At 48.4% G+C, this 12,423-nt stretch overlaps 1 protein-coding gene across 1 annotated transcript; it reads right to left on the reverse strand.

The window, feature by feature from the left end:
• Window positions 1–9,630: 9,630 nt before the first annotated feature.
• LOC144143286 (uncharacterized) lies at window positions 9,631–12,004 on the reverse strand. Its single transcript, XM_077675060.1, has 2 exons — window positions 11,983–12,004; window positions 9,631–10,772 (listed from the first exon to the last, which is right to left on the reverse strand). The coding sequence occupies exons 1-2, from the start codon at window positions 12,002–12,004 to the stop codon at window positions 9,631–9,633; spliced, it is 1,164 nt and encodes a 387-aa protein (XP_077531186.1).
• Between the last annotated feature and the right edge of the window lie 419 nt (window positions 12,005–12,423).

Consider the following 12,423-nt stretch of genomic DNA (forward strand, 5'->3'; position numbering starts at 1 on the left):
TACCTCGAGGGATGCAACGTTGCCGTTCCTAGAACCTTCAAACGCAGCTTACCAGCATTCAGCCTGAGAAACTCCGTCCTCGTGAAGAAGAATTTCAGCCCCGGAACAAGAGCCAATTACCTTCTCGTCATCCCCGCGGACCTTCGTGACGAAATTTTGGAAGCGTGCCACGACGACCCGTCTTCCGGACATCTCGGCACAGCCCGCACTATTGGAAAAATCAAGGCGAGGTACTACTGGCCCGGCCTTACCTCTGACGTCACCCACTACGTCCGGAGCTGCCGTGACTGCCAGCGACGAAAAACGCCGCCGACAAGACCCGCCGGACTTCTACAACCGATCGCCGTCCCATCGAGACCATTTCAACAGATTGGAATGGACCTTTTAGGCCCGTTCCCTACGTCACGATCACAGAACAGGTGGATTGTCGTAGCGACAGACTACATGACGCGCTACGCCGAGACCGCCGCTCTTCCGAGGGGGACTGCACAAGAAGTGGCAAAGTTCTTTATAAGCCAAGTGGTGCTGCGACATGGAGCCCCGGAAGTCCTAATCACAGACCGCGGAACGGCATTTACTGCGGAGCTGATGCAAGGAGTATTACGCTACAGCAACACGGATCACCGAAGAACGACGGCGTACCACCCCCAAACGAACGGACTAACAGAACGTCTGAACAAGACAATCGCAGATATGCTGTCAATGTACGTTGACGTTGAACACAAGACTTGGGACGAAGTGCTCCCGTATGTCACGTTTGCGTACAACACGGCTATCCAGGAGACGACGCAGCTGACGCCGTTCGAGCTTGTCTACGGTAGAAGGCCGACTACGATGCTCGACGCCATGCTTCCGCACGTAGAAGACGACGACCTCAACGCCGACGTCCACGGATATCTTCAACGTGCGGAAGAGGCCCGCCAGCTCGCTCGAGTTCGTATAACGGACCAGCAGCTGTTAGATGCGGGCCGCTACAACCTCCGACGCCGAGACGCCGAGTACCAACCAGGGGATCGTGTGTGGGTTTGGACTCCCATCCGACGACGCGGACTCAGTGAGAAGCTCCTGCGACGCTATTTCGGACCCTACCAGATTCTACGACGTGTTGGCCAACTTACCTACGAAGTGATCCCTGATGGTGACGCCGGCACATCACGACAACGCAGGCGGCCTGAAGTCGTCCACGTGGTTCGCCTAAAACCTTTTTACGGACGATGACGAACTTTTATTTTCATTTGTTCGGACTGTCGCTTATGTTAGCATCGGGTCGATGCACTCTTAGAGGGGGGGTAATGCCGCGAACCATACATTGGGTTTGTTTATTTGTGTTTTGCGTTTACCGCCCGGCTGCGCCGGTCTGCGTTATCTCTGCGCCAAGGGAAGCGCGTGTTCCATTCTTTCTTTCTGTGCCGCATGTGTTATCTGTTGTGATAGGGAGAGCATTCCGATCTAACGTGAACAGCCCAGAATAATCTTCTTGGAGCTACTATGTTCTCGATGCGAATCGACGTTTCGAGAACCACGCGCGCCGAAAGATAAAAAGCCTGCAGTGCGGACGCCGGGGCATTCGATTCTGCGACGCTCGCTGACGCAAGTCACTTTGTTGACCGCTGCTTCGCCGCCTCTGTATTCTTTTGAGTTGTTAGGGGAGCACAAGTTCGCTCCAATAAACTTGTTTCTCCTGCAAGACAACTGCGTCGTCCTTGGCTTCGTGACAATATATATCAGGGTGTCGAACCGGAACCGAACCGAACCGAAAACCGGAACTGAACCGGTATTTTTCCCGGAACTGAACCCGAACCTGAACCGTTATTTTTTGAGCACGCTGAACCGGAACCGGAACTGAACCGAAAAAAGAAATAACGGTTACCAGTTCATGCCGAAACGGTTCGACACTCCGTTGTTTACATTGCACAGTCAATGCAATTCAGCCCTTTTTTTCTTCCACGTACCATCAACTTCGTACCTGCTCCCGCACTTTACCCTCCAGACAATTGAACGCTATCACGCTCTATGTAACAACAGGAGAAATGAATGAGCACCAATGTAATTAATGGTCTGTTGCTGCTGGAAGCGCGAGCGTAGTGCCAGCTGACCAAATGAAATGTCATTCTGGGCAGCTTGCAGGGGATATAACGCGACTTTGCCCTTCCCTAGCTGCGATTTTATTGGAGCAATCGAGCTGCAGGAGTGCTCCACTGCGCAACAGCGAAAGCCCCCACCCGATGTATGCAAACATTTTGCATTTCATAATTTGTTTAAAAGGTTAGACACCTGCAAATTGTTAATACATGACAAGTCTGACCGCAGGAGCTGCTCTGTGGCTAAGCCGTTTGCTGCTGACCACAAGTGGCTTCGATTGTTTGTTTGTTTGATCTCCCTTCCCCACGACCGTTTTTCGGAAGTAGATATAAAACGTCCGTGTATCGAGATTTTGATCCACATTTATTATCACCAGCTGGTTAAGATACGTCTGCCGGCCTGCAACATCAGCTGCGCCTCAGAGCAGAGAAAATGCGCCAGTTTTTTTTTTTAATGTGTTTACACGTAAAACAACAAAAAAGAAAAGGCAAATCACGCTGTTTTAAAATATTACGCAAAAAGCAAGTAAAACCAAATAAGTAAAAAAAAGCACCAAAACGTGGATATTGCTCTATACTTTTATTTGCCCTGCCTTTCACAACCAAACGTGTCATCAATGCGAAGGAAGTGAATTCCGTGGTCAGTTTTTGAGGACAGTAAGTGGAGAAGTTCCTTTTTTTACAGAAACAAGCAACAACAAATATATGTCAGGGAAAACTGTTAAGGTGCGCACTTAATCCCTTGGAAAGAAACTGCAGCCCTCGACCTATAGTGATAAAGCAGATGACACGTGCAGAAAGGCAGGCCGCCTCACACTGCCCCATTCGGCCAGCGATCATCTTTCCTGCTTGTTCTGCAGTTTTGTCTCTTTCAGATCTGCTTTTTTTTTTCGAAGGTGCACTTGTACTGACTACCCAACTCACTACATTACTTCTACTGCTACTCGTTACGGAGAGGAGTACTGCTGTGCACGAATGAAAGAGCGTCTACCTAAATAAGTCCCATATCCTGCTTTGCGCGTCAATTTTCTCTTTCATTTTGTAACAGCATAATCTGTCATAAGATTCCACAATGTAGCACACGGAACGATGGCCGGGGGTCAGGCGGTACGATGACATACTGATTGTAATGCACACTTCCGATATATCTATCGCAAAAGGAATTGCAGTGGTAAGAGCAACAATGCAGTGACTGAGCGTTAACTAAAGCTTACTTTTTAAAAAAGTGTGGCTAACACATTCGATAAGTTGACAGCTAAGAAATTATTCATGATGACCAAATAATCTAATTCATTTGTAGTATTTATGTGCGTGTTTTAGAATTTTTCTGTTTTGTTACAAATATAAAAAAAAAATGTGCGCCATTGGTAGTAAGCGCTGGTATTTGAACGCGGCAGTACGAAGGCCTTAATTTGAGGCTACAAGGTTAGCGTGATTGGCGATTCCATTGCGACGATTGCGATTTCAACAAGAAAGGAAAGAGCAGAAAATATATTCCACCGTCATATCTCTTGGCGGTGGCTTTATGAATAGTCGCTAGGACAACATAAAATCTGGACGAGAAAGTAGGTGGTAAATCGTCACCACTTCATCTGTTTTTCTAATATCTCGTAATTGTTTAAAGTTTGCTTTGCAATTGCGTCACTGCGCTTGGGGAACAGCAGCATCTTGAATTATTGTTTGTATTTTGATTTGGCTGTCGTTTTAAACTACTAAATGTTTTTTTTTTCTAATTGCAGTGATAATTCAACTCATCGAACCGGTTCGTGAACCGGTTCAAGCTCGCGAACCGGTTCGCGAACCAGTTCGGTAGGAGATTTTGTCGAACCGGAACTGAACCGGAACGAAATGATTTCGCCTGAACCCGAACCGTAACCGAACCGGTATTTTTTTCGGTTCGACACACTGATATATATATATATATATATATATATATATATATATATATATATATATATATATATATATATATATATATATATATATATCACCACCAGCCTATCTACGCCCACTGCAGGGCAAATGCCTCTCCCATTAATCTCCAATTACCCCGGTCCTCTGCTAACTGCGACCAATTAATCCCCGCAAATTTCTCGATCTCATCTGCCCATCTAACTTTCTTCCGCTCCCTGTCATGCTTGCCTTCTCTAGGAATCCACTCTGTTACCCTTAATGATCAACGGTTATCTTGCCTTCGCATTACATGCCCTGCCCACGTCCATTTCTTCTTAATTTCGACCAATATGTCCTTAACACGTCCTTAATATGTCCTTAATTTCTACTAATATATATATACATTAGGACAAACTCGAGGGGTCGGTGAAAATTTGTATTACCAGAAATTAGTCTGAAGCGGAGATTTTTGCGTTGTGGACGTTAGAAGCGAGCAAAAGTGTTGTTCATCTTAATCATGGCACATAGAGTTTGTCTAAGCGGGGGTCTACTGTATAACTTGGTAGAGGTGTGAAGCTTTGGGAAAAAAGTGCTGAGCACGGCCAGTGGTCCATTTACTAAAACAGCAGAGAGGACAGCCACCGACTGGGACACGCGGAAGAAGCGGGGAGCCCCGGCTCGGAGAATGAACATGGGTTTGTCTGAGACAGGCCCAGTTTTCTTACAATATATATATCTAGGTTCTGGCCTTTTTTACTTTATTGCCGCTCGTTCGTGCAGTGTGTTGGCTCCACAGGCTAAATAGTGTGACGGATGGACGGGCCAACTATTTCAACTTATGTCGAAGCTCAGTGTCACACATGCTCGCCATGGTGAACAAAAAATAAATCAGAACAATAACCAAGCTGTGCTTCCTCCACTCGAGCGCTACCACTTGCGCTTCCTGTAGTCAAATGAGCAACAGTTCGACGATATGATTCAAGTAACAAGCCACAACAACGTATCACGCGGGTATCACTTATACGTTGTGAGAAACCAACTCGGGCGTCGAGCTTCGCCGATGCGACAGTAGCGCAAATGACTTCGGGTGAACTATAAAGGCAGTGACGAAAAGCAATTTGTCACGTGACTTTTATGGCCACGACGTCACGACACTTAAAGGGACACTGAAGTGAATTTGTCAAGCTCCGTTTTTGCTTGCACTGCGTAGACTGGCTCAAATTAGCACACTTTTCATCGTTTATCCGGTTGACAAATCGGTAATTATTTTGCAAAGCGCGAAAGAAGAAAAACTACCATGCGCGGTTTGCGGCGGCCGCACCAACTAAAGCTGTGACGTTGGGAGGAGCGGGCACCGTGATTGGACGATGCCCAAGGTGAGCAACCAAACAGGTTTCGGTTTCGGTTTCGGTTCTGTAAAACACAACCGGTGGCGTTGTTGGATGGGCATTCTCAATAACTCAGTAATCATCGTACCGCGCTTCTGCCATGTTGTCAGCTGTAAAAATGCATAAAGATAAGCCTCCCAGGACGGCTTGGAATCGTAGCATTCACTAGCCGAGGGGCCTACGCAATGCATGGACGCCCTCCGCGTACCCGCAGACGCCCAAATGTCATGCGCTTTTCCCCCATATTTGGAGCTTGCCTCACTCATGCCTGTATCGTAAAAAGCGTGTTCGCACCAGGCCAAGGGTCTGTTCATTCTGGCCTGTGCCCACTGCCCGCAAGCAGTCGGTGCTTATGGCAACAGCACGCCAACGAGAACTCGCTAGCGCGCCAGTGCCAGCCTGCGCGCGTTCTGTGAACGAGTTCGTGGAGCCATGAACGTTGCGGCCCAAAACAAGGTGAACTCAATGTAGAAAACATCGGCAGAAAACTAAAAAGTTAACTTACAAAAAAAAAAAGCACGTACCCGCGGGAACTCGAACTCGTGACTTGCAAAACACTTGCGGCAACATACCTAGCGCCCCAGACCACTCGGCCACTTTTTTCCTCTTTATTGCCTGTCTTCGGTATACACAATAAGAACAAAAGAATTGTAATTCTTTTGTTTTGTTTCGTTCCAGACCACTCGGCCACGGGACGCTTTTTTGTATTTATTGCCTGTCTTTGACAATTCACGACAGATTACATCTCAACATTGCAAATATGTACACATACAAGAGGTGGAGTTGCCAGCCACTACAGCGCTGACTTTGTCCATTTAAAATGCCCTCATATTGATTAGTTGCTCTATTTGCGGCAGCCAATCGGGTAGTTCCTGGTGGAACTTAATAACTTCAACAAATCGCCCAATGCTTTCTTTGAAAAATACTCCCTTGCACATCGCGCATCAACATCATTGTACAACCTTGCTGTACGAGAGCGCCATATACTATGGAGACCCAGTGCCATGACTAAATCGTAAGGCACTCCATCCTCATTGTCTATTGCAAGGAAACGTATACCGTGAGGATCTAGTGGAAAATCTTTGTGTAATGTCCTCTGTAGCACATCCCAAAAATATACTCCCTCCCAACAATGCAAAAATACATGATCTATTGTCTCGGGGGATTTACAACTAAAACAATCTGTCCCCCATGGTACGAATAACCCCCTTTCTTCCATAAATGTTCGTACTAATAATGTTCCTGTATGTAACCTAAACATAACGGATTTAACCCCTGGTTGAATCTGCATTCTTTTAACCCTCTTAAGCACATCGCTACTGGGCCTTCCAAAGTACATAGCCCTGTACATGGGAACAGGGAACACAACATCGACAATATCATGGTACAATTTCTTACGCGCAACCGTACTTAAATACTCTTTTGAAAATCTTGCGTTTAAAAACTTTACGCTGGCCACGACCTCCTTAAAATATCCAAAGATACCTCCTGTCATGTATTCAGTCGTAATCACAAAATCGGGGAGAACCCTGCCTAGCCTTAATTGACACACTGTACGAAGAAAAGGGTCCCTTACTTCTCTGCAAAAAAGAAATCTATTTACTAGTTGTCGCACAAATAAATGCGCTAGCCCCACTCCTCCATCTTTCACACGCCTAAAAAGGTTGTTACGACTGCACCTCTCCCAATTCGAGGCCCAAACAAAAACAGCGAACACTCTATGCAACTTTTGCACGTTTGTGCGTGAGCAGTGCAACACCTGCATCACATACCACAGTTTGCATACTAAGAACAAATTACACACGGTCGCCCTAGCAAAGGTGGACAAATAAGCCCCTTTCCATTTGTCCGCTTTCGCGCGAGTTTCTTTTGTCTGTTCTCGCCAATATGGTTCGCTATCCCTATAAAACTGTAGGGGGGCTCTCAGATACCTAACTGGGGTTGTTGTCCAGGCCACGTTGGCAAAAACGCTGGGGGTGGATTGCCATTCGCCATGCCAGAAACCAAGATATTTTCCCCAATTTACTAGGCTTCCGGTTGTGGTACTGAACCGTTTTGTGACCTGGACTACTCTATAAATGCTCTCTTTGTTTTCACAGAACACAGCAATGTCATCCGCATAAGCCAGCAGTTTCACTTCGGTCTCCAGGAGGCGGAATCCACGAATTTCTACGTCATTTTGGATACGCAAACACAAAGTTTCAATGTAAATACAAAACAATAATGGGCTAAGTGGGCATCCCTGGCGCACCGAGCGTTGCACGTCAATGGGCGCTCCCAATGTCTTATTCACCACTAACCGCGTAGTGCAATTTCGGTACGCCAGAGCCACCCCATCTTTGATAACAGAACCTACATTGATATAATCCAGTATACAAAGCAACACTTCATGTGACACACAATCAAAAGCCTTCTCGAGATCCAGCTGAAGAACCGCGACACCTACTTTTGCAGCATCGCTACACTCAAGCACGCACCTGGCCTTGTGAATGTTAGTACGTATAGATCTCCCTCGTATACCGCAGGTTTGATGAGAGCCTACTATTTTATGGATCACTCCCTGAAGTCTACTTGCTAATATTTTCATAAAAATTTTATAATCAACATTCGTGAGTGAAATGGGCCTGTATGAAGTCACTTGTTTAAGTTTTTCCCCATCCTCTGTTTTTGGGATTAATATCATGTGAGCGGATCCATAAGAAGGTGGCAGGACATTCAACTCAAACGCTTCATTGAAAACGGCAGTTAGAACTGTAGCTATTTCACTTTTAAATTCTTTGTAGAATGCCGCACTTAAACCGTCCGGCCCTGGCGACTTCCCCGGGTTTAAATTGTCAATAGCTTCTTCAACTTCTCTTACTGTTATTGGCTGCTGTAACAGCTCCTTCGTTTCATCATCCAGTCTTGGCATGTTGCCAAGGAATTCTTTCTTGAAGTTTTCAATATCAACTTCCCGGAAAGCAAAAAGCGATTTGTAGTACTCGAAGAACGATCGCTCAATGTGATTGTTATCGTCTGAAGTAACGCCATTCCAATCAATCTCGCTTATATGGTTCCGACTAGCGTGCGCCTTCTCCAACCCCAAAGCCCTCTTTGTAGGCCTTTCACCCGCTATCACCTGTTCTGCTCTTGCTCGCACTAGCGCTCCTTGATAACGTTCCTCATCTATTATTTCTAGTTTTTGTTTTGTTTGTCTTATGTCGTCTCTGTAAGCCCCCGGCTGTTTGCTTTCTTGTTCTGTTAATGTTTGCAGCAAAGCTCGTAGCGATGTTTCCTTCTTATTTTGTTCGTACTTTATGCAGCTGCCCCTTTCGATAGCTTTAATTTTGACTGCTTGTTTAGTTAGTTCCCACATTGCCGCCACCGTATTTTGGCCGTCCTGTTCAATTTTGCTAAGTTTGTCCGTGACTAAGCTAGTGAAAGATTCGTCTTTTAAAAGCTTTGCATTTAACTTCCGCATGTCCCATGTGAAACTATTACTCCGTTTTTTGCACCCAATCCTACACTTGACCATACAATGGTCAGAAAAGGACATTGGCAGAACACTGTAGTTGCAGCACTTCGGAACCAGTTCTAAAGGTATGTATATTCGGTCCAGCCGGGCGTGGCTTGTACCCTGGAAGTGGGTGTATTGTACGCTTCTGGCTCCCTCCATACATTCAGCAACATCCTCCATCCCGTATTCTACAATCTGCTGATGTAACAACTCAGTGCTCGCATCCTTAAAAGGCCGGCTGCTTGTCTTATCACGTGCGGTTAAAACACAGTTAAAGTCCCCTAATAATATTATCATCCTATCATTAGATAAATGCCTGCCTATATTCGAAAAAAAATCTACTCGCTCGTCGACTAAATTCGGCGCATAAATACACACAATACGCCACTCAACCTTACAGAAAGACAGGTCGCACACAACTAACCGTCCAGACGCACAAGTGATAACAGATTGAACCACTAAACCCGGCAGCTTTCGCACAAAAAGCACACAACCCGCCGAGGTTCCGACTGCATGACTAACGCACACATAGTATCTCGCCGCGAACCGTCGCACCATGCTCTCAGTCTCTGCCTCCCCCTGAATTTTGGATTCCTGAACGGCTAACACATCAACGTCATGCTCAGTTAACAGTCTGTGCACTTGACTTTGCTTTCCTTTGCTTGCCAATCCCCTGACGTTAAGTGTAGCTATGTTCAGGGCGGGGTCCTGTGCCATTTCAGTTCAATTTGAGGCCGAGAGCATGGCGCCTACCTTCGCGTCACGGGACGCGCTACGCGTTCTCTCCCGCTGCTGCACTGTCACTCGGGCTGCGTTGCCCGGGCGGCGTTTCCGCAGGGTTCCTATCCGGTGGGATAGTGGCCCTGGGCCTCAGCGAAAGCCGTCGCCCTTGAGTCGCTTTCACTGGTGGCTCTCCGATGTGCGCGTCTCCTGCGTCGTCTTTCTCTTCAACGTGCGGACGCTTGGCTGAACCAGCCGCAGTCACAGCCATGTCCGCGTCCATGGTTTCCTCCCCTTGCACCAACGCTTCCCCGGAGGCCCCGGCGTTCAAGCGTCTTTCGTCGCTCTTATCCGCGCCCTCCTCCTCGCTGGTCAGCGTTCCGCGTGAGTCCTCAGCGTCTCCTTCCTCCGCGTCAGCGTCGGCTTCACTCGGTGTCGTCGCGGTAGTTCCCGGGGTCTCGCTGCCACCTGTTCCTTGCGCTGCTTCCTCTGCTTCGGCGACGTCCATGAGGTGCTCAGCAGACGCATCGGGGTCAGCGCGCCCCCCCGTTACCGACGCGTACGAGGGCACGCACTGCGCGGCGAGGTGTCCGAATCGCCGGCACTGGGTACAACGCGGCACCTTACACTCACGGCGCACATGCCCCTGTCCATTGCAGCGAAGACACTGCATTGGCCGGCCCGGCACCACCACAAGGGCGAGCTCTCCCGCGACTCTTATCTGATGTGGCAAGTCGTCCAGCTTGATGCCTCTTTTCAGCTTGAGCAACACCGTCCTCGTCGTTGACCCCTTGTCTGTAACGCCTTGGACACGCCAGCGTTCGCGGTTCACTTCGGCCACTTTGCCGTACGGCGCTAGGGCGGCACGAATGTCTTCGTCGGCGACGCCGTGCAGCAGCCAATGCAGTTTCAGTCGTACCTGTTGGTCTTGCGGGTCAATGATGACGCACCGCCGGCCCTTCACCTGTAGCTCGGTGACTGCTAACATCCACTTCGTCGATTCGGCACTGTTGAATGTTATCGCCCACACGTGGTTTATTTGGTAGGCTCCCAAGGCGACAACCTCGGAGAGCAAACCAGTCCGTGCAAGCGCGTCCCTGAAGTCTTCGACCTTGAATGGTCTTGTTTTCACATCACCGTGCAAAAATAACGTGTTCACGACAATACGACCGGTGGGCAGTTCCCCAGCATTACCTGATAATCCTCGCTGTCGCTTCCGTTAGGTATCGTTAGGCCTGTTTCCGCGGCTCTGCTGAGCCGCCATTACCGCTCCGCCGGAGCTCATGATTCGCACGTCCGAACGCTAGGGCGACCGGAAGTAGAATGTCGGCCACGGGACGGGTTCCGCCGACCTTGGTGATATAAGGTATATATTGTACAACAAGTTTACACTTTTATTTAGTTTTGGCATTTCAAGCAGCTTAGCTTAGGTGACTATTTGTTGTATTGCGCTCGTGCAGTAAGCGTCCCCCGAGTTTCCACAATAGCTCACGTCTAGCAATTGCATTTCGTAGACGGAAAAGCGTCCGCAGATGCGTAGTCGTGCTGCTGACCGCTGTGCTTGTTCGCCCAGCGCAAAAAAGTGCTTCCCGCACCCTATTTTTACGCTGTACGGTAAAAATATCAGTTGATTTTATTTCCTTAGTACCTATATTGACTTCGCTGACTCTTCTCCCGCCTTCAAGAGGCCTTATATTTTCCTACTGGCGTACCAGTCAGCGAAGCGTCGCATGTGCGCTTGTGCAGCGCTTGTGTGAAGCGACCTTGACTTGGCGCTAGATACAGTGTACAAACTAACCAAGTAAAGAAAGACCCATTCTTCCATTCACAAACGTGTCCTGGCTTCGTTTCAACTGAGCGAACGAATTGCGACGACCCGTCGGCGGCCGGCGGATGAAACGCTGGGCCGACTGACTCTGTCTGAAGGCCGGGGATCCGTGCAGTAGCGCAGCCAATTGCGAGCTCGGCTCCTCGCGACGTCACACGAAAACGCTGCAGAAAATGGGCGAGCGTAAAGAGAGGAGGACAGCATTTTCGAATTGATTTTTCTACTAAATAAAATCGCGTAAACGCGCTCAGAGTGGTCGTAACATGGCCTGGGGACTCCGGGCTACAATTTGCGCAAGTAATCCCGCAATGTTTACATATCACTTCAGTGTCCCTTTAACTGTTGTTGGCCGGATAGAGGGTCCCGTCGCGCGGCGAGGGAACTCGGTCCAACAGCGATCTGCTCCGCCGTAGCAAACCGACGAAAAGCGACGGCCGGCTCATCGCGCTCCCGACGTCGCGACGAGGCGAATCACCACCGGGAACGTGCTTATTTTCATCGACTTTCAAATGAAAATACTGATACGAACCGACCAACAACAACACATGTGGCACGTAAACCTCACGGCAGACTGGCCTGCCGTGCGCCCAGTAATCATGATCAAAGAGAAACGTGCATTTGTCAGGTCCTTCGCACGTCCTGTCAAAGTGACAACAGGAGATTTATTGAATTCGGCCCAAGATCTATCTGAGGCTCTTTAAAGGGGAAAGTTAGCTAATCCTGATAATCCTTTTGACTAGACACCCTCGGCGAAAGCAGCCCTTATGTTGCCCTCGCTGCCAGCTTTCGAAGAAGAAGAAGACAGGAAGCAACGGCCCTCCAGCCCACCGCTGAACGCTAGGGTTCATCATGACTGACGTCCCCTTCCCTAAAGCTGAGGAAGACCAATCTGAGGATGCCCCTTCTTCTGGACGTGATAAGGTCGTTGTAGCAGTCGTCATGGTCGCCATCGGCACCGTAGCCGTGGGGGCACTGATTCTCAGGCACACCACCAGGTCCTCGTCGCCACAGATGTTT

Source organism: Haemaphysalis longicornis, unplaced genomic scaffold (assembly GCF_048455015.1).
Source record: "Haemaphysalis longicornis isolate Haplotype H1 unplaced genomic scaffold, Haemaphysalis longicornis Haplotype H1 scaffold_6, whole genome shotgun sequence".
NCBI lineage: Eukaryota > Metazoa > Arthropoda > Arachnida > Ixodida > Ixodidae > Haemaphysalis > Haemaphysalis longicornis.

Coding starts and splice junctions, on each gene's coding strand:
- LOC144143286 (XM_077675060.1), bottom strand. CDS start 12,004: ATGATTACTGGGCGCACGGCAG. Junction 10,773..11,982: donor GATTACTGGGCGCACGGCAG/GCCAGTCTGCCG, acceptor GAGGATTATCAG/GTAATGCTGGGGAACTGCCC.